Genomic DNA, 22,910 nt, shown 5'->3' with positions numbered 1-22,910 from the left:
GTCTGGTGAGGGGTCTGGTCTGGTGAGTGGTCTGGTGAGGGTCTGGTGAGTGGTCTGGTGAGGGGTCTGGTCTGGTGAGGGGTCTGGTGAGTGGTCTGGTGAGGGTCTGGTGAGGGGTCTGGTCTGGTGAGTGGTCTGGTGAGTGGTCTGGTCTGTTGAGTGGTCTTATCTGTTGAGTGGACTGTTGAGGGGTCTGGTCTGGTGAGGGGTCTGGTGAGGGGTCTGGTGAAATGGTCTGGTCTGGTCTGGTGAGTGGTCTGGTGAGTGGTCTGGTGAGGGGTCTGGTGAGTGGTCTGGTCTGGTGAGTGGTCTGGTGAGGGTTTGTGAGGGTCTGTTGAGTTGTCTGGTGAGGTGTCTGGTCTGGTGAGTGGTCTGGTCTGGTCTGGTGAGGGTCTGGTTAGGGGTCTGGTCTGTTGAGTTGTCTGGTGAGGGGTCTGGAGAGGGGTCTGGTCTGGTGAGTGGTTTGGTGAGGGGTCTGGTGAGGGGTCTGGTCTGGTAAGTGGTCTGGTGAGGGGTCTGGTGAGTGGTCTGGTGAGGGGTCTGGTGAGTGTTCTGGTGAGGGGTCTGGTCTGGTGAGTGGTCTGGTCTGGTGAGGTGTCTGGTCTGGTGAGTGGTCTGGTGAGGGGTCTGGTGAGTGGTCTGGTCTGGTCATGTGAGTGGTCTGGTGAGGGGTCTGGTCTGGTGAGGGGTCTGGTGAGGGGTCTGGTGAGGGGTCTGGTCTGGTGAGTGGTCTGGTGAGGGGTCTTGTGAGGGGTCTGGTGAGGGGTCTGTCTGGTCTGGTGAGGGTCTGGTGAGTGATCTGATGAGTGGTCTGGTGAGGGGTCTGGTCTGGTGAATGATCTGGTGAGTGGTCTGGTGAGGGGTCTGGTCTGTTGAGTGGGCTGGTGATTGGTCTGTTGATTGGTCTGGTCTGGTGAGGGGTCTGGTGAGGGCTCTGGTCTGGTGAGTGGTCTGGTGAGGGGTCTGGTGAATGTTCCGGTCTGGTGAGGGGTCTGGTCTGGTGAGTGGTCTGGTCTGGTCTGGTGAGGGGTCTGGTCTGGTCTGGTGAGGGGTCTGGTCTGGTCCGGTGAGTGGTCTGGTGAGGGGTCTGGTCTGGTGAGTGGTCTGGTGTGGTCTGGTGAGGGGTCTGGTGAGTGATCTGATGAGTGGTCTGGTGAGGGGTCTGGTCTGGTGAATGATCTGGTGAGTGGTCTGGTGAGGGGTCTGGTCTGTTGAGTGGGCTGGTGATTGGTCTGTTGATTGGTCTGGTCTGGTGAGGGGTCTGGTGAGGGCTCTGGTCTGGTGAGTGGTCTGGTGAGGGGTCTGGTGAATGTTCCGGTCTGGTGAGGGGTCTGGTCTGGTGAGTGGTCTGGTCTGGTCTGGTGAGGGGTCTGGTCTGGTCTGGTGAGGGGTCTGGTCTGGTCCGGTGAGTGGTCTGGTGAGGGGTCTGGTCTGGTGAGTGGTCTGGTGTGGTGAGTGGTCTGGTCTGGTGAGTGGTCTGTTCTGGTGAGGGTTCTGATCTGCTGAGTGGTCTGGTCTGGTGAGGGTTCTGATCTGGTGAGGGGTCTGATCTGGTGAGTGGTCTGGTCTGGTGAGGGGTCTGATCTGCTGAGTGGTCTGGTCTGGTGAGGGTCTGGTCTGGTGAGGGGTCTGGTCTGGTGAGGGTTCTGATCTGGTGAGTGGTCTGGTCTGGTGAGTGGTCTGTTCTGGTGAGGGGTCTGATCTGCTGAGTGGTCTGGTCTGGTGAGGGGTCTGGTCTGGTGAGGGGTCTGGTCTGGTGAGGGTTCTGATCTGGTGAGTGGTCTGGTCTGGTGAGGGTTCTGATCTGGTGAGGGGTCTGATCTGGTGAGGGTCTGATCTGGTGAGTGGTCTGGTCTGGTGAGGGTTCTGATCTGGTGAGGGGTCTGGTCTGGTGAGGGTTCTGATCTGGTGAGGGGTCTGATCTGGTGAGGGGTCTGGTCTGGTGAGGGGTCTGGTCTGGTGAGGGGTCTTCATAGAGCTCAACTCTTCCTGACTTTTCTTTTTCTGTCTCCTACCACCTGGAACTGCCTCTGTTCTCTGGACATCCTCTCTAACACTAGTTGTCCCCGCTATGTACCTTGTATGTATTTTTGTATTCGAATGCATCTGTCTTTCCATCTTTGTGTGTCTGTGTTTTGTCTTGACCTCTGTCTTGTTGGGACAATGTGGTGTCCTGCCTCTTCCAGGCCTTCTGAGGTTCTTCACTTTAATGTGATGCTACTACCTGTTGTACACTGATTCAATAGACATCAGTAGTGACTTTAGTAGTGACTTCAGTAGTGCTACTGTGGTCTAAGAGTAGTGCTAGAATTGCACATCTTTGTGTGAGTGACTGTTGTGTGTGTGTGTACCTGTCTGAACTCGGCGCTATCCTTGTGAACAAGAACATTACAGAGATATATGAACAGTGCCCATGCTTGTTTGAGTGACATTTATTTTAATGGATCTTCATCTGTCCCTTACTCCCTGTTCAACGTGAAAAGAAATACTGTGAGTTTAACTGGCATAGCTGTGTTACCATTAATTATTGATAGCAGAAGCTTGCAGATTGCGCATGTGCTAGCTGAAAGTGTTGCTAAGCGAATGCTTTAGCATGTTAGAGAAAGACAGAGGAGAGCGGGTGGGAGCGAGAGAGAGACAAAACACAAAGAGATTGAGAAACCGAGAGACAAGCGAGAGAGATACACCTGTAGCGTCTCCTACTTTTCTGTTAGCAATAGCACCTTCAGCAATCTTCTCTTCCTAAACTAACTAGGGAGAAAGACTGAGAGAAGAGGAGGGAGACAGACTGAAAGAAGAGGAGGAGGACAGGGAGAGAAGGAGCGAAGAGGAGCAGGAGGACAGGGAGAGAAGGAGCAAAGAGGAGGACAGGGAGAGAAGGAGCGAAGAGGAGGAGGAGGACAGGGAGAGAAGGAGCGAACAAGAGCACTTGATAGAGAGGAAGCTTACTGACGAGTGAGAGATTATCACAGAAATAACAGATGAAGAGAAAAATGGAGAGAAGGTGTGAGACATAGAATGAGAGGAGAAAGAATGGACAGACCGAGACAGATATACTCTGCCAGTGGTGTATGTGGTAAGATGATGAGTCGTCAAGCTTACTTCTACCGGGTTCCTCCTCAGGAGCTGCACAGGAGGAGCCAGCAGGACCCCACCAAGACTAAGGCCCTGCAGACTGTCATTGATATGAAGGTAAGTCTTACTTGTTGATAGGCCCACATTTAAGTCAGACGGCAACAGTAGTTCATCTAATGATCTGGTATCAGTTTCATAGTGAAACAGAGTGAAATATTGATAGCCTGTAAGGTGAGCACAGTTGATTATCTCACTGAATTCAGGAAAGATCACATTACAAACGAGCATACACATTGTTACAACACACACACACACACACACACACACACACACACACACACACACACACACACACACACACACACACACACACACACACACACACCAGTTTAAGAGTGATTGTGTGTTGACTAGGGTCTATATGGGTCCGTGTCCAGGGAAAGACATATTGGCCCATCCAGAGCAGAGCACTTATTCAATTTGTTTCAAATGTCACATATGGAAGCTTTCACTCTCATCTCAGGCCTTTGAAGTCAGTAGGAGCTGTGAAAAATGCAGTTGACTCCACATGCAAGCACACACACACACACACACACACACACACACACTTTGTGTTAATTCAGCACATGCCTCTACCAAGTGTGGTTTATTGCTAAACCACAGTTATTTTTCACACATTTTACCATTTGTCCTTCCATTTAAAGATCGCACATTTTAGGAGGAGGAAGTGGCTTTAGTTCTTCATTGCTGAGGGAATAGTAGAGGGAAACAATCAAATAAACATTGATATAAGCAGAAGAACCAGTCAGATTAGAGTCAGATGTTTTCTATGGTGATGGTTAGAGGTTGGTACACAGAGTGTGTGTAAGGTTCTGTGTGTAAGGTTCTGTGTGTAAGGTTCTGTGTGTTATGTTCTGTCTGTAAGGTTCTGTATGTTATGTTATGTGTGTAAGGTTCTGTGTGTAAGGTTCTGTGTGTAAGGTTCTGTGTGTTATGTTCTGTGTGTAAGGTTCTGTGTGTTATGTTCTGTGTGTTATGTTCTGTGTGTAAGGTTCTGTATGGTATGTTATGTGTGTAAGGTTCTGTGTGTAAGGTTCTGTGTGTACGGTTCTGTGTGTTATGTTCTGTGTGTAAGTTTCTGTGTGTTATATTCTGTGTGTAAGGTTCTGTGTGTAAGGTTCTGTGTGTAAGGTTCTGTGTGTATGGTTCTGTGTGTATGGTTCTTTGTGTAAGGTTCTGTGTGTAAGGTTCTGTGTGTAAGGTTACACATGTAAGGTTCTGTGTGTTATGTTCTGTGTGTATGGTTCTGTGTGTAAGGTTCTGTGTGTAAGGTTCTGTGTGTAAGGTTCTGTTTGTTATGTTCTGTGTGTTATATTCTGTGTGTTATGTTCTGTGTGTAAGGTTCTGTGTGTAAGGTTCTGTGTGTTATGTTCTGTGTGTAAGGTTCTGTGTGTAAGGTTCTGTGTGTAAGGTTCTGTGTTTTAGTCATGCGAGCAAGTGTTGTGACTTCTGAGTGAATAAAATGTGTGCAATGTTGTAATTAGTGTTTTATGTTGTTGTTTGTGGCAATGTGTGTGTTATGTTGTTGGTGCTGAGACGTGTGTTATGTTGTTGGTGCTGAGACGTGTGTTATGTTGTTGGTGCTGAGACGTGTGTTATGTTGTTGGTGCTGAGACGTGTGTTATGTTGTTGGTGCTGAGACGTGTGTTGTGTTGTAATGAGGGTCTGAGACGTGTGTATTTGTGTTGTGTGATTTCAGACCACAGCACCCCCTTTCTGTTTTGATCCTGATGTTATCTGGCAGGTACAGTAGTAGTAACAGTGGTTGTTCCTCCCTCGTCTAATCTTCTCAATTTTCCTCCCATGGCAATCCTCAATACATGACACACCTCTATAGTGTGTAATACAGTCTTTATCAATCCTCAATACATGACACACCTCTATAGTGTGTAATACAGTCTTTATCAATCCTCAATGTGTATTGTCTCTACTGCAGGCTGTGATTTGTACCTGTCTGTCCGTCACTATTCTCTTCCTGCATGTTGGTTTCTAACCCCAGACAGTTGGAGTGAAACATGATGATATTCTGCATCCCAAAATGAACTGAACATGGGGTAGAAATCATAATTAATGTGTTGGAAATGGCCTTTACAATCACGTTTTGCCAAAAGTGGAACTTTCTTTGTGTTGAGATATGACCCACTATTTTCTGTATAGGTTATTTTCACTTCCTTGGTTTCTTGGTGTGTAATCTCTGTGTGGCTTCTGTACATGGTGTGTTTTGTCAGATTTGAGAGGAACACATGAGATGATGCACGTTGCTGCTGCTGTGTTGCTGCTCTGGATTCATCTGCTTTGTGTGTCTTTCTCTGCATGTGTATTCATATAGCTACTGTAACACACAGACTGTAACACAAAGACTAGCTTGAGGCAAGGGGTGTGTGTGTGTGTGGGGTGGATGTGTGTGTGAGCATAGGTTTGTGAATTGGGTGTAGGCATGCAGGATGTAAAATCGTGTGTGTGTGTATGCAGTATACCATAGTGTATGTTGGGGCGTCTGTGGAGGATGTCAGTAGAGTTGTAGTAATGGAGGTCAGATGGTTGAATGCAGACTGAGGTTTCTACCGATGCCATCATACAATCTGCTTCCATTTATTCCATTACCTTCTCGTCTTCTCCAAGGTTTACCATTTAACGTGTGTCTGATCTTATGGAGCTCAACAAGCTCAGGACCTTTCCCGTTCCCTCATAGATACTGTGCACGCCGGAACAAATACAACCTGCTTTGTCGCTATACAGAACTTTGGCCTTTATCCACCCATTCCTATTCAGGCCAGTCACTGGTTCAGTTTTATGTTCTAGCTAGGACAGGGATCTGCTTTTGTCTGTGTGTCAGTCTAGCTCTATAACACATCTGTCTTTTCAGCTAATAATATAGATTGGTAACTATCTCACTCACACTGTCCCATTTAGCTCTCTGTGTGTCTCTGGGCACGGCGTCATGTCTGCCTGCACTCCTGTCTCTTGTTCTCTTTTCTGTTTATCATTTTTGTGATCAACCCTTTATTAACCATCAACTTTGAGAGGCAGACTGTGTCGACCCTTGCTCTCTCGACTACGTCTTTTCTATTCACACCTTTTACAAACCATCATGTCTGTGGCTGACGTGGGTGTCTCCCCCTCTTGGCTGCTGTATCTACTGTAGGACACTAAGATATCGTCTCTGGAGAGGAACATCCGAGACCTGGAGGATGAGGTCCAGTTGATGAAGACCAGCGGGCTGCTCCACCCTGGCGAACGCCTGGATGAACTCAAACACATGGAGGTCTACAAAAGCCACTCCAAGTTCATGAAGAAACAGGTAGCGAGATGCTCACTGGTGTAGAGTCACTCTGCTTGACATCTCCGCATGTTGCTATGGTTGTGTATGTCACTTCTGCATGGTTGTGAAGAAGCCAAGTATCACGTCAACAGCACTGTTAACTGCGCATGTCTCTATGTTTTCTCATTTACTGGCCTCTGCATGTCACGACCATGTCTCTACTGTATGTGTCTCCTTCAGCTTCATGAAGACCAAGGTAGAACATCTCATCTCCAGTCCCATCCACTGCATGTCTTAACCATACAGTTGAAGGTGGAAGTTTACATACACTTAGGTTGAAGTCATTGAAACTCGTTTTTCAACCACATTTGGCAAGTCGTTTAGGACATCTACTGTGTGCATGACACAAATCATTTTTCCAACAATTGTTTACAGACAGATTATTTCACTTATAATTCACTGTATCACAATTCCAGTGCGTCAGAAGTTTACACTAAGTTGATTGCATTTAAATAGCTTGGAAAATTCCAGAAAATGATGTCATGGCTTTAGAAGCTTCTGATAGGGTAATTGGCATCATTTGAGTCAATTGGAGGTGTACCTGCTTGATATCATGGGAAAATCAAAAGAAATCAGCCAAGACCTCAGAAAAAAATTGTAGATCTCCACAAGTCTGGTTCATCCTTGGGAGCAATTTCCAAACACCTGAAGGTACCACGTTCATCTGTACAAACACTACTTCCGGCGCCGACAGAGATGGCCGCCTCGCTTCGCGTTCCTAGGAAACTATGCAGTTTTTTGTTTTTTTACGTGTTATTTCTTACACTAGTACCCCAGGTCATCTTAGGTTTCATTACATACAGCCGAGAAGAACTACTGAATATAAGATCAGCGTCAACTCACCATCAGTACGACCAAGAATATGTTTTTCGCGATGCGGATCCTGTGTTCTGCCTTACAACCAGTGCAACGGAGCGGATTACATGCAGCGACCCAAAAACGACTCAGAAAAAGAGGGAAACGAAGCGGTCTTCTGGTCAGACTCCGGAGACGGGCACACCGTGCACCACTCCCTAGCATTCTTCTTGCCAATGTCCAGTCTCTTGACAACAAGGTTGATGAAATCCGAGCAAGGGTAGCATTCCAGAGGGACATCAGAGACTGTAACGTTCTCTGCTTCACGGAAACATGGCTAACTGGAGAGACGCTATCCGAAGCGGTGCAGCCAGCGGGTTTCTCCACGCATCGCGCCGACAGAAACAAACATCTTTCTGGTAAGAAGAGGGGCGGGGGGCGTATGCCTTATGACTAACGTGACATGGTGTGATGAAAGAAACATACAGGAACTCAAATCCTTCTGTTCACCTGATTTAGAATTCCTCACAATCAAATGTAGACCGCATTATCTACCAAGAGAATTCTCTTCGATTATAATCACAGCCGTATATATCCCCCCCAAGCAGACACATCGATGGCTCTGAACGAACTTTATTTAACTCTCTGCAAACTGGAAACGATTTATCCGGAGGCTGCATTCATTGTAGCTGGGTTTTAAAGGCTAATCTGAAAACAAGACTCCCTAAATTTTATCAGCATATCGATTGCGCAACCAGGGGTGGAAAGACCCTGGATCATTGTTACTCTAACTTCCGCGACGCATATAAGGCCCTGCCCCGCCCCCTTTCGGAAAAGCTGACCACGACTCCATTTTGTTGATCCCTGCCTACAGACAGAAACTAAAACAAGAAGCTCCCACGCTGAGGTCTGTCCAACGCTGGTCTGACCAAGCTGACTCCACACTCCAAGACTGCTTCCATCACGTGGACTGGGAGATGTTTCGTATTGCGTCAGACAACAACATTGACGAATACGCTGATTCGGTGTGCGAGTTCATTAGAACGTGCGTTGAAGATGTCGTTCCCATAGCAACGATTAAAACATTCCCTAACCAGAAACCGTGGATTGATGGCAGCATTCGTGTGAAACTGAAGGCGCGAACCACTGCTTTTAATCAGGGCAAAGTGTCTGGTAACATGACTGAATACAAACAGTGCAGCTATTCCCTCCGCAAGGCTATCAAACAAGCTAAGCGCCAGTACAGAGACAAAGTAGAATCTCAATTCAACGGCTCAGACACAAGAGGTATGTGGCAGGGTCTACAGTCAATCACGGACTACAGGAAGAAACCCAGCCCAGTCACGGACCAGGATGTCTTGCTCCCAGGCAGACTAAATAACTTTTTTGCCCGCTTTGAGGACAATACAGTGCCCCTGACACGGCCTGCACGAAAACATGCGGTCTCTCCTTCACTGCAGCCGAAGTGAGTAAGACATTTAAACGTGTTAACCCTCGCAAGGCTGCAGGCCCAGACGGCATCCCCAGCCGCGCCCTCAGAGCATGCGCAGACCAGCTGGCCGGTGTGTTTACGGACATATTCAATCAATCCCTATACCAGTCGGCTGTTCCCACATGCTTCAAGAGGGCCACCATTGTTCCTGTTCCCAAGAAAGCTAAGGTAACTGAGCTAAACGACTACGGCCCTGTAGCACTCACATCCGTCATCATGAAGTGCTTTGAGAGACTAGTCAAGGACCATATCACCTCCACCCTACCTGACACCCTAGACCCACTCCAATTTGCTTACCGCCCAAATAGGTCCACAGACGATGCAATCTCAACCACACTGCACACTGCCCTAACCCATCTGGACAAGAGGAATACCTATGTGAGAATGCTGTTCATCGACTACAGCTCGGCATTCAACACCATAGTACCCTCCAAGCTCGTCATCAAGCTCGAGACCCTGGGTCTCGACCCCGCCCTGTGCAACTGGGTACTGGACTTCCTGACGGGCCGCCCCCAGGTGGTGAGGGTAGGCAACAACATCTCCTCCCCGCTGATCCTCAACACTGGGGCCCCACAAGGGTGCGTTCTGAGCCCTCTCCTGTACTCCCTGTTCACCCACGACTGCGTGGCCACGCACGCCTCCAACTCAATCATCAAGTTTGCGGACGACACAACAGTGGTAGGCTTGATTACCAACAACGACGAGACGGCCTACAGGGAGGAGGTGAGGGCCCTCGGAGTGTGGTGTCAGGAAAATAACCTCACACTCAACGTCAACAAAACTAAGGAGATGATTGTGGACTTCAGGAAACAGCAGAGGGAACACCCCCATCCACATCGATGGAACAGTAGTGGAGAGGGTAGCAAGTTTTAAGTTCCTCGGCATACACATCACAGACAAACTGAATTGGTCCACTCACACAGACAGCATCGTGAGGAAGGCGCAGCAGCGCCTCTTCAACCTCAGGAGGCTGAAGAAATTCGGCTTGTCACCAAAAGCACTCACAAACTTCTACAGATGCACAATCGAGAGCATCCTGGTGGGCTGTATCACCGCCTGGTATGGCAACTGCACCGCCCTCAACCGTAAGGCTCTCCAGAGGTAGTGAGGTCTGCACAACGCATCACCGGGGCAAACTACCTGCCCTCCAGGACACCTACACCACCCGATGCTACAGGAAGGCCATAAAGATCATCAAGGACATCAACCACCCGAGCCACTGCCTGTTCACCCCGCTGCCATCCAGAAGGCGAGGTCAGTACAGGTGCATCAAAGCTGGGACCGAGAGACTGAAAAACAGCTTCTATCTCAAGGCCATCAGACTGTTAAACAGCCACCACTAACATTGAGTGGCTACTGCCAACACACTGTCAATGACACTGACTCTACTCCAGCCACTTTAATAATGGGAATTGATGTGAAATGATGTAAATATATCACTAGCCACTTTAAACAATGCTACCTTATATAATGTTACTTACCCTACATTATTCATCTCATATGCATACGTAGATACTGTACTCTATATCATCGACTGCATCCTTATGTAATACATGTATCACTAGCCACTTTAACTATGCCACTTGGTTTACATACTCATCTCATATGTATATACTGTACTTGATATCATCTACTGTATCTTGCCTATGCTGCTCTGTACCATCACTCATTCATATATCCTTATGTACATATTCTTTATCCCCTTACACTGTGTATAAGACAATAGTTTTTTGGAATTGTTAGTTAGATTACTTGTTCGTTATTACTGCATTGTCGGAACTAGAAGCACAAGCATTTCGCTACACTCGCATTAACATCTGCTAACCATGTGTATGTGACAAATAAAATTTGATTGATTGATTGATTGAAACAAGAGTACACAAGTATATATACCATGGGACCACACAGCCGTCATACCTCTCAGGAAGGAGTCACGCTCTGTCTCCTAGAGATGAACGTACTTTGGTGCGACAAGTGCAAAAAAGGGTGAGGCTTACAAGCCCGAAGAACACCATCCCAAACGTGAAGCGGGGTGGCAGCATCATGATGTGGGGGTGCTTTGCTGCAGGAGGGACTGGTGCACTACACAAAATAGATAGAATCATGAGGGAGGAAAATTATGTGGATATATTGAAGCAACATCTCAGGACATCATTCAGAAAGTTAAAGCTTGGTCGCAAATGGGTCTTCCAAAGGGACAATGACCCCAAGCATACTTCCAAAGATGTGGCAAAATGGGTTAAGGACAACAAAATCAAGATATTGGAGTGGCCACCACAAAGCCCTGAACTCAATTCTGTAGAAAATTTGTGGGCAGAATTGAAAAGGTGTGTGCGAGCAAGGAGGCCTACAAACCTGACTCAGTTACACCAGCTCTGTCAGGAGGAATGGGCCAAAATTCACCCAACTTATTGTGAGAAGCTTGTGGAAGGCTACCCAAAACGTTTGACCCAAGTTAAACTTTTTAAAGACCAAGCTACCAAATACTAATTGAGTTTATGTAAACTTCTGACCCACTGGGAATGTGATGAAAGAAATAAAATATGAAATAAATCATTCTCTTTACTTTTATTCTGACATTTAACATTCTTAAAATAAAGTGGTGATCCTAACTGACCTAAGACATGGAATTTTTACTAGGATTAATTGTCAGGAATTGTGAAAAACTGAGTTTAAATGTATTTGGCTAAGGTGTATGTAAACTTCTGACTTCAACTGTATGTGTACTGCAAGGTATCACATCACCTGTACTCTGCCTCTACTGTTGTCTGAGCGAAACCTTTGTGTTTCTACTGTCTCTTGACAAAACTTTCTGGCTTTTCAGCCGAGACCCAGAAGAGCCGTCACTCACTTTGGAAAGATCTCGACTGAACCAACTATATCAACAAACTGTCTTCACTTCTTGTCGCCACCATGGCACAGCTTTTCGGCTTCAGCTTTTGCTTCTCCTCCAGCTCTCCATGGAAAACACAAGCCATATCGGTTTACAGGCGATGGTGTCCATTTGCACTACTTCCTTTGTCATACAGGAAGCTGCAGTTTTATAAGAGCAAGGTCCAATTTCTCTGGTGCAAGCGCTCTCTAATGGTTTATTCATACATACACACTCACACACGCTGTCCAGTAAACTCCAAGCATCAATAATAATACTGTACTCTAAATGGTACATCCAATATTCCACCGGTGTCCAGTAAACTCCAAGCATCAATAATAATACTGTACTCTAAATGGTACATCCAATATTCCACCACTGTCCAGTAAACTCCAAGCATCAATAATAATACTGTACTCTAAATGGTACATCCAATATTCCACCACTGCAGTCAATAATAATACTGTACTCTAAATGGTACATCCAATATTCCACCACTGTCCAGTAAACTCCAAGCATCAATAATAATACTGTACTCTAAATGGTACATCCAATATTCCACCGGTGTCCAGTAAACTCCAAGCATCAATAATAATACTGTACTCTAAATGGTACATCCAATATTCCACCACTGTCCAGTAAACTCCAAGCATCAATAATAATACTGTACTCTAAATGGTACATCCAATATTCCACCACTGTCCAGTAAACTCCAAGCATCAATAATAATACTGTACTCTAAATGGTACATCCAATATTCCACCGCTGTATCAACATAAAGCATGTCTTTGAATGGGAACGTCCGCTCTAATTGCTTTATGTGGTGATGAATGGAGGTATATGAAAGGCTAGTGGTTTAATAACATCAGAGTTGGGTTTCAGAGCTCTGTGCGAGTGTCTGTGATGGCCCGGGGTCGATGAGTAGCGTTTCATCTGAAAATGTTTGTTTGATTTGTTAATGGGGGTCTTTGTAGCCCCATTTGACAGTGCATTGGGGAAGTTTCTGATGCAATCATAAAGGTATGTTTTTATGAATGGGGCTTTGACAGACGGCTATGAGCTAACAACAGCAGAGGAAGGAGCTCTCTCCTCATGAAGACTGACCTGGAATGATATACATCATACTGACGGTTGGAGTTTGGTGTCAGACGCCTCGTCTTTCTACACACACACTCACACACTCACACACACACCCACACACACCCACACACACACACACACACACACACACACACACACACACACACACACACACACACACACACACACACACACACACACACACACACACACACACACACAGAGTCATATTTATCACATGTATCCCTCATCTACAGTATCTCCCTGGGACATGGTCTTTCAGCGCGTGGGAGGTTGGTGGTGAGCTGAGGAGGAATCAAATAGGGGGACATTGATAAGAGGAGGACAGGCTGCTCTGATGAAGGGACAGGACAGCCTCTCTGGGTCTTTGGTTTCCTCTGCTCCTCACTGAGCTGTTTATCTGGGTCAAAGCCCCCACCAGGCCTGACCTAGTAGTATACTATCCTGTGTACAGGGCCTTCAGAAAGTATTCACACCCCTTGACTTTTTCCACATTTTTGTTGTGTTACAGCCTGAATTTAAAATGGATTCAATTGAGATATTGTGTCACTGGCCTACACACAATACCCCATAATGTCAAAGTGGAATTATGTATTTTTTTAAGTATTCAAAATTAATTACAAATGAAGCCCTGAAATGTCTTGAGTCAATAAGTAGTCAACCCCTTTGTCCTGGCAAACCTAAATAAGTCCAGGAGTAAACATTTACTTGACAGGTCACATAATAAGTTGCATGGACTCTGTGTAAAATAATACTTTTTAACTTGATCTTTGAATGACTACATCATCTCTGTACCCCAAACATAAAATTATCTGTAATGTCCCTCAAACACAGAGGCTAAGGATGTTTTCAAATGCCTCGCAAAGAAGTGCATCTGTTGGTAGATGGAAAAAAAAGCAGACATTGAACATCCTTTTGAGCATGCTGAAGTTATTAATTACACTATGGATGGTGTATCAATACACCCAGTCACTACAAAGATAGAGTACATGCATCCTTCCTTACAGTTGCCAGAGAGGAATGAAACTGCTCAGGAATTTTGGTGATTTTAAAACAGTTAGAGTTTAATGGCTGTGGATGGATCAACAACATTGTAGTTACTCCACAATACTAACATAATTAACAGAGTGAAAAGAAGGACACCTGTACTGAATAGAAACTATTCCAAAACATGCATCCTGTTTGCAACAAGGCACTAAAGTAAATACTGCCAAAAATGTGGCAAAGCAATTCACTTTTTTTCCTGAATACAAAGTGTTGGGTTTGGGGCAAATCCAATACAACACATTACTGAGTACCACACTCTATATTTTTAGTCATGGTGGTGGCTGCATGATGTTATGGGTATGCTTGTAATTGTTAAAGACTGGGGAGTTTTTCAGGATAAAAAATAAACTAAATGGAAATAAGCACAGGCAAAATCCTAGAAAACCTGGTTGTCTACTTTCCACCAGACACTGGGCGATGAATTCACCTTTCAGCAGGACAATAACCTAAAAAATCTACATTGGAGTTGCTTACCAAGAAGACAGTGAAATCTACACTGGAGTTGCTTACCAAGAAGACAGTGAAATCTACACTGGAGTTGCTTACCAAGAAGACAGTGAAATCTATACTGGAGTTGCTTACCAAGAAGACAGTGAAATCTACACTGGAGTTGCTTACCAAGAAGACAGTGAAATCTACACTGGAGTTGCTTACCAAGAAGACAGTGAAATCTACACTGGAGTTGCTTACCAAGAAGACAGTGAAATCTACACTGGAGTTGCTTACCAAGAAGACAGTGAAATCTACACTGGAGTTGCTTACCAAGAAGACAGTGAAATCTACACTGGAGTTGCTTACCAAGAAGACAGTGAAATCTACACTGGAGTTGCTTACCAAGAAGACAGTGAAATCTACACTGGAGTTGCTTACCAAGAAGACAGTGAAATCTACACTGGAGTTGCTTACCAAGAAGACAGTGAAATCTACACTGGAGTTGCTTACCAAGAAGACAGTGAATGTTCTAAGTTACAGGCTTTACTTAAATATGCTTGAAATTCTAAGACCTGAAAATTGTTGTCTGGCAATTATCAACAACCAATTTGACAGAGCTTGAATAATTTAGAAAAGAATAAGGGGCAAATTGGGCTCTCGAGTGGCGCAGCGGTCTAAGGCACTGCATCGCAGTGCAAGATGCTTCACTAAAGTAGCTTAGTGATGCTAGGCCAGTGTAAGGTAGTGATGGCATGTAGCTTAGTGATGCTAGGTCAGTGTAAGGTAGTGATGGTGTGTAGCTTAGTGATGCTAGGTCAGTGTAAGGTAGTGATGGTGTGTAGCTTAGTGATGCTAGGCCAGTGTAAGGTAGTGATGGTGTGTAGCTTAGTGATGCTAGGCCAGTGTAAGGTAGTGATGGCGTGTAGCTTAGTGATGCTAGGCCAGTGTAAGGTAGTGATGGCGTGTAGCTTAGTGATGCTAGGTCAGTGTAAGGTAGTGATGGCGTGTAGCTTAGTGATGCTAGGCCAGTGTAAGGTAGTGATGGTGTGTAGCTTAGTGATGCTAGGTCAGTGTAAGGTAGTGATGGCGTGTAGCTTAGTGATGCTAGGTCAGTGTAAGGTAGTGATGGTGTGTAGCTTAGTGATGCTAGGCCAGTGTAAGGTAGTGATGGCGTGTAGCTTAGTGATGCTAGGCCAGTGTAAGGTAGTGATGGCGTGTAGCTTAGTGATGCTAGGCCAGTGTAAGGTAGTGATGGCGTGTAGCTTAGTGATGCTAGGCCAGTGTAAGGTAGTGATGGCGTGTAGCTTAGTGATGCTAGGTCAGGTAGTGATGGCGTGTAGCTTAGTGATGCTGATGGTGTAAGGTAGCTGTAGCTTAGTGATGCTAGGCCAGTGTAAGGTAGTGATGGCGTGTAGCTTAGTGATGCTAGGTCAGTATAAGGTAGTGATGGCGTGTAGCTTAGTGATGCTAGGTCAGTGTAAGGTAGTGATGCTTAGGATGCTAGGTGTAAGGTAGTGATGGCGTGTAGCTTAGTGATGCTAGGTCAGTGTAAGGTAGTGATGGCGTGTAGCTTAGTGATGCTAGGTCAGTGTAAGGTAGTGATGGCGTGCTTAGTGATGCTAGGTCAGTGTAAGGTAGTGATGGCGTGTAGCTTAGTGATGCTAGGCCAGTGTAAGGTAGTGATGGCGTGTAGCTTAGTGATGCTAGGCCAGTGTAAGGTAGTGATGGCAGCTGTGATGCTAGGTAGGTAGTGATGGCGTTAGTGATGCTAGGTAGTGAGTGATGGCGTGTAGCTAGGATGCTAGGTCAGTGTAAGGTAGTGATGGCGTGTAGCTTAGTGATGCTAGGCCAGTGTAAGGTAGTGATGGCGTGTAGCTTAGTGATGCTAGGATGGCGTGTAGCTTAGTGATGCTAGGTCAGTATAAGGTAGTGATGGTGTGTAGCTTAGTGATGCTAGGCCAGTGAGTGATGGTGTGTAGGTGATGCTAGGTCAGTGTAAGGTAGTGATGGCGTGTAGCTTAGTGATGCTAGGTCAGTGTATAGTGATGGTAGTGATGCTAGGTCAGTGTAGCTGGCGTGTAGTGATGCTAGGCCAGTGTAAGGTAGTGATGGCGTGTAGCTTAGTGATGCTAGGTCAGTGTAAGGTAGTGATGGCGTGTAGCTTAGTGATGCTAGGCCAGTGTAAGGTAGTGATGGCGTGTAGCTTAGTGATGCTAGGTCAGTGTAAGGTAGTGATGGCGTGTAGCTTAGTGATGCTAGGCCAGTGTAAGGTAGTGATGGCGTGTAGCTTAGTGATGCTAGGTCAGTGTAAGGTAGTGATGGCGTGTAGCTTAGTGATGCTAGGCCAGTGTAAGGTAGTGATGGCGTGTAGCTTAGTGATGCTAGGTCAGTGTAAGGTAGTGATGGTGTGTAGCTAGCTAGGCCAGTGATGCTAGGCCAGTGTAAGGTAGTGATGGCGTGTAGCTTAGTGATGCTAGGTCAGTGTAAGGTAGTGATGGCGTGTGAGCTTAGTGATGCTAGGATGCCAGTGTAAGGTAGTGATGGTGTGATGCTAGCTTAGTGATGCTAGGTCAGTGTAAGGTAGTGATGGCGTGTAGCTTAGTGATGCTAGGTTAGTGTAAGGTAGTGATGGCGTGTAGCTTAGTGATGCTCGGCCAGTGTAAGGTAGTGATGGCGTGTAGCTTAGTGATGCTAGGCCAGTGTAAGGTAGTGATGGCGTGTAGCTTAGTGATGCTAGGTCAGTATAAGGTAGTGATGGTGTGTAGCTTAGTGATGCTAGGCCAGTGTAAGGTAGTGATGGTGTGTAGCTTAGTGATGCTAGGTCAGTGTAAGGTAGTGATGGCGTGTAGCTTAGTGATGCTAGGTCAGTGTAAGGTAGTGATGGTGTGTAGCTTAGTGATGCTAGGTCAGTGTAAGGTAGTGATGGCGTGTAGCTTAGTGATGCTAGGCCAGTATAAGGTAGTGATGGTGCGTAGCTTAGTGATGCTAGGCCAGTGTAAGGTAGTGATGGCGTGTAGCTTAGTGATGCTAGGGTAAGTTAGTGATGGCGTGTAGCTTAGTGGTTGTTTTTTCTCCGTAGGTATCAGGCCGTGTGTCAGTGGGCCTGGGCTCCTCCAGGGCCGGGGGCCCCCCACCACACTTGGACACCCACTCCACCTTCCTCCTCTCCCAGCCGCCCTGGATAGCTGACCACTCAGCAGAAGTACCCCTCTTTTACCTTCTCTCGTTCATATCTCTCCAGTTTCTTTTTCTCTCTTTACTCTTCTCCCCATCTCCATTACACACTCCTCTTTCTGTTTCCCTTTCTTTCCCCTCCACTCTCCCGTCTTACCTCGCTCTCTTCTCTCATATCTCCCATTCTACTCTTCTCTCTCTTTTTTCCTGTTTCTCTCTCTCTCTATCTTTCCGCCTCTCTCCCCCTCGCCATCTCTCTCTCTCTCTCCATCTATCTCTCTCTCTATCTTTCCGCCTCTCTCCCCCCTCTCTCTCTCTCTCTCTCCATCTCTATCCCTCTCTCTCTCTCTATCCCTCTCTCTCTATCTCTCTCTCTCTCTCTCTCTCTCTCTCTCCCCCGTCTGTGGTTGGCCCAGCTTTCTCTATCCCTCTCTCTCTCTCTCTCTCCATCTATCTCTCTCTCTCCATCTCTATCCCCGTCTGTGGTTGGCCCAGCTTTCTCTATCCCTCTCAGAATTCTAAAGTCATGACATGCTCCCCGCCGAGCACCACAATTAACAAATCTCCCTCAGAAATCAACCTCTCACATTTTTGGCACTGGAGTGAAGATGACAATCTTTGTGCGCATAGCTAGCCCACTCGCAGAAAAAACACAGAGGGGGGACAAAATACGAACTGGTCCATTTGATTTCCTTAGTGGTTATTCTGTGCTTTTCTTTCAGCTCTTTCCCTTCAATTACACAATTTCAAAAACGATCAGTAATCTTGCAGATATTTGTGTGCAATACAACTTCTCAGAACTATTTTTCTCCCCCTATGAGTGTTTTTCCTTGTCTCAGTTTGGGTGTTTGGACTGTTGTTTCCATGGGGCCTGTAGTAGTAGGAGTGTGTCTTGGATAGAGAAACATTTCTAGTCTTCTAGAGGATGAATCATTTTTGTCCCTCTGTGTGTATTGGAGAGTGTGTGCGTCCACGTTTACCCACCACGTTGTATATATGTACTCAACAACGTCTCCAAGGTGATTGTGGAGGTTGGAGGATATGTGTCACATCCACAAATTGACAGTGCGAGAAGAATTACCAAACTTTGACCTAAGATATTCTATATTTTCTCTGGAGCAGAAAATACAAACATTTGACCTCTCAACCAAACCTGAGCTGCATGTTGTATCAGCATGATTCTCCATATATCCCCCGTCAGTCCTCTGAAGGTGTGTGTTCTATGTGCAGGTCTGATGTGTTCTATGTGTTGGTCTGATGTGTTCTATGTGTTGGTTTGAAGTGTTCTATGTGTTGGTCTGATGTGTTCTATGTGTTGGTCTGATGTGTTCTATGTGTTGGTCTGATGTGTTCTATGTGTTGGTCTGAAGTGTTCTATGTGTTGGTCTGATGTGTTCTATGTGTTGGTCTGAAGTGTTCTATGTGTTGGTCTGATGTGTTCTATGTGTTGGTTTGAAGTGTTCTATGTGTTGGTCTGAAGTGTTCTATGTGTTGGTTTGATGTGTTCTATGTGTTGGTCTGATGTGTTCTATGTGTTGGTCTGATGTGTTCTATGTGTTGGTCTGAAGTGTTCTATGTGTTGGTTTGATGTGTTCTATGTGTTGGTCTGAAGTGTTCTATGTGTTGGTTTGATGTGTTCTATGTGTTGGTCTGAAGTGTTCTATGTGTTGGTTTGAAGTGTTCTATGTGTTGGTCTGATGTGTTCTGGGTTTGAGTTGTGTGTAATAGGTCTTTGAGGAGCTTTCGGTTTTGATCCATTCAGAATTGCTAAGGTATTTTATTATGGTTTAATATGTGTGTGTTGTGACTGACAGGTAGACCAGCAGAAGCAGGAGCTGAATAAGAAGGAATCAGAGATGCAGGCCCTACAGACCAAACTGGATGCTCTGACCAACCAGAACTCAGACTGCAAACAGCACATAGAGGTGCTCAAAGAATCACTCAGCGCCAAGGAGCAACGCTCTACCACACTGCAGACCGAGGTGAGAGTGTTTAAAATACTGCGCACACACACACGCAGGCTGGCAGGCTAGGGAGAGCCCTGTGCAGATCTTACCTAGTCAGGGCCTTCCATGTAGTCTGTCTGGCCTAGTGCATTGGGTCTGTCTGGGAGAAAGAGCAACAAGCTCACGAGTTGATCAATTTGACCTCAGATTCTGACGTTTATCCACGTTTCTCCAAACGTTCAATTTCGAAGTTGCTCCAAATGTCAAAATGTGGATGTGATTTGGACACCCATAGTTGCGACTGTCACTCCTCCTTCTTCATGCGGCTCCTCCCCCAGTTAAGGATTGAAACCCCCAAAAATGAAATGAGTGTCTGGTACTGGGCCACAACACCATAGCAAAACCCAAGCCTATTCAATGGTAATAGCGCTCACTGTTGCCCCTAGTGGCGGGTTTTAAAGGCATCTCTGGATGTCCTCGGGACATGGACCAACGTCCAATTTCTAAGTAAATCTTGAGCGACTTGGCAGGAGAGAAACTGAGGGAGGCTGAGGGAGACTGGCAGTGTTTTCATCTCTCTGTCTTTGAAGTCTGTGGGTCTAATGATTTTATAAGGTGGGGGGTGAGGAGGGGGAAGGTTAGCATTTTTCTCCAAACTTCTGTGGAGTTGGAAGCGATACTTTAGATGTCTTTGTGCGCGGCAGCAGAGAGCGGCTCACTAACGATGTCCACTCTTCATTACAGGAAGCAATTTGGGCCGAAATTAGGGCTAATAGTCTATACATGTGCAAGGAATTTTGGCGTAGGGGTGAGCTGAATACATCATACTTAAACGCCCACAAGAGCTGGAGCTGAAAGACGATGCCCATAGCTCACCCATGATGTTGCACAAAGATTTAAGTCAATAAGTCATAATATTAGTCAAAGTATGAAGTGGGAAATCCGTGTCAATGCATTGTTTTTCCCTATGAGATGACATGCTAATCATTTTCAGTCTACATTTCTTCAGGGCTGGGTTTTATTTTAAACTTACCACCCACCAGCATTGCATTGTTTATTAATCAGAAACACCAGCAAAGAGTTTCTGATGAATACTTTTCTCTTATTTTTTAGTTAGTCTGTATATATAGCGTGGCCAAAACCATTCATCTTGGGGCGACAGGGGGAGCGGGGCTCCAAAATTCAATATCACATGCAATTTTTAAAAAATATTTATAAATAGTAAAATTGCGTGGAATATTGCATTTTAGAACCCTGCTCCCCCCGTGGCCCCAAGATGAATGGTTTTTAAAAAGCACCCGCAAAAGAAACTTCCATGTTTATTTATTTTGTTGTGCTGTTGTTACATTTGTATTGCTGTTTTGTGTCTGATGCGGTGTTGTTACATACCATTTGCAGTGTTCATCATAAGAAAAGGCATTACTTCCCCAAGCTGTGGGAACCATGGCATGAGCATGGGGCTGACTTGGCATTGCTGGAGCGATGCCGAATAGTTTGCCAACAGCCTACCACAGTTGCACCGTGTCCATTACAATGTAGAAAACCGTTTCTCTAGTCCATCATGTTCAATAGTTACGCTACCCATATTACCAAAGCTTCATCTGATTCTTTATTTTTCGATTGGCGTATTTGTGGCCACAATTTATGTAAGATGGCAAAGTCAAATATTCTGGTTTCCCCTATCCATCTGTGGCAAAGTTTTCACTAAATGCTTATGACAAATCCAGCTCCAGAACCAGCCATAACCTAGCCAGTTGGCTAATCTTTTGAATATGGTGTCGCAACAACAGATAACATTAGCTAGCTAGATAAGTTTAGCATGCTAGCTACACTGACTGCTGTCAGTGCCCTACTTGTTGTTATTGGTCCACCCCATATGGAAATCAGCACAATGTTCCCACACCCAGTTCAGGTAGCCTGCGTCATTCTTCTGAGGTGGAACCTAAACGATAATTTACGCTCTAGGACAGGAATTAACATTGAAATAGGGGAGGCATTGCCCTCTGGTGGGGATCTTTAAAATAAGTTACTATCAGTGGGTGGGTGTGAGATTGTGTGTTTGACAGAGGGTCAATATATAATTGGATGTAACGCATTTGACACTTCACTCTAACATGAGAGGCTGCTAGGATATGGATGGCCATAATGGGATCTGTCAGCCCTGATCTCACGCACCACACACACTGTCAGTCAGTTAACCCCATCTATATATCCTTCTCTGTCCACGTGGCCATGAGTTTATCTTGCCCCCCAGCTCTATCAGAGTGGATCAAAGCCCTCCAGCTCTATCAGAGTGGATCAAAGCCCTCCAGCTCTATCAGAGTGGGTCAAAGCCCTCCAGCTCTATCAGAGTGGATCAAAGCCCTCCAGCTCTATCAGAGTGGGTCAAAGCCCTCCAGCTCTATCAGACTGGGTCAATGCCCTCCAGCTCTATCAGAGTGGGTCAAAGCCCTCCAGCTTTATCCGAGTGGATCAATGCCCTCCAGCTCTATCAGAGTGGGTCAATGCCCTCCAGCTCTATCAGAGTGGGTCAAAGCCATCCAGCTCTATCAGAGTGGGTCAATGCCTCACAGCCAGGTTCCATAGAGGCTGACAGTCATGATACTGACTCACTCAGGGCAGGAGGGGTAAAGGGAGGGCCACAGACCCACAGACAGGCAGCCACCCTGGTACGGAAAATAAGAGATGGCTAGAGAGAACATACGATGCAGTGTTGATTTGAGGGAAGTAGAGAATCAAGGAAGACATAATAGAATGGAATGGAAGAATGGAAGTGCATTTATCAGTCCGTCAAAGTTAAGGACCGCTCCTAAATGGGGTTGATTGAATCCATCTTCTGGTTTTCCTCTGTGGGAATGGAAAAATATGTGTGTCTGTGTGTGTGTTTAAGCACAGCATTGTGGAGGGTGCAGTGGAAATGTAACCCTGTAATAGGTGTGTTATCTGTCCTGCTGAGGTCAGTGTAGTGCTGAAACAGTGCACCTGCAGATCAGGTAACCAGTCACACGGCCCTCCTGCATATTTAACTAGCATATGAGAGAGTGGCAGGTAGCAGAGCTGTATTGGAGAATTCAGAGAGGGGTGTACCACTGTTTGCTGAAGAGTTAGTATCACAGTTTTACTTTGAAAAGGTACAACAATAATGACTCAATGCAGCGTTTTACCACGCTGTCTTTGTAAACCGGCTAAAACTGGAGTTGATCCCGTCCCTGATGCCTGCAGAGCAGTGGCTCTGTTGTGTTCAGCAGTGGGGGATATGAGTAGGCCCACTCTGAGCCGCGTGCAGCGACCATGTTGATAAATCACAGTGTGAAAATGAGTCCCACCTGTGCAACTGGCCTCCACAAAGGAGCCGTCAGGAGCCGACTTGTCCGCTAGGTCACCGGCACAGCCAGGGGGGGAAACAGGAAAACACCCGCCACTCAAACCATGTCACAACACCGGGTCACTGGCACAGCCATAGGGGGAAACAGGAAAACACCCGCCACTCAAACCATGTCACAACACCGAGTCGCAGTATGTGGCAGGGCTAGCGACTGTGTTTGTGGTGGAGCACTCATAAACCCTGGCAACCCCAACCCATGTCACAACACT

The 22,910-nt window shown here is 46.1% G+C and overlaps 1 protein-coding gene across 4 annotated transcripts in view; it reads left to right on the top strand.

The window, feature by feature from the left end:
- Positions 1-22,910, top strand: part of LOC112240515 (ERC protein 2) — a 422,535-nt gene that overhangs the window by 62,295 nt on the left and 337,330 nt on the right. For 2 of the 4 annotated variants that reach the window (XM_042304108.1, XM_042304107.1), the window contains exons 1-3: positions 2,876-3,192; positions 6,281-6,436; positions 19,185-19,352. In XM_042304108.1, the coding sequence (XP_042160042.1) occupies positions 3,019-3,192; positions 6,281-6,436; positions 19,185-19,352 (498 nt within the window). In that variant the 5' untranslated portion in view covers positions 2,876-3,018. Of the gene's footprint in view, positions 1-2,875; positions 3,193-6,280; positions 6,437-19,184; positions 19,353-22,910 lie in introns of those variants that run through there. The other 2 variants (XM_042304111.1, XM_042304109.1) reach the window with 2 other exon arrangements.

This window comes from Oncorhynchus tshawytscha, linkage group LG22, assembly GCF_018296145.1.
Source record: "Oncorhynchus tshawytscha isolate Ot180627B linkage group LG22, Otsh_v2.0, whole genome shotgun sequence".
Taxonomy (NCBI): domain Eukaryota; kingdom Metazoa; phylum Chordata; class Actinopteri; order Salmoniformes; family Salmonidae; genus Oncorhynchus; species Oncorhynchus tshawytscha.
Note: the sequence above shows the minus strand (reverse complement) of the source record. Positions and strands in the feature narration are given on the sequence as shown.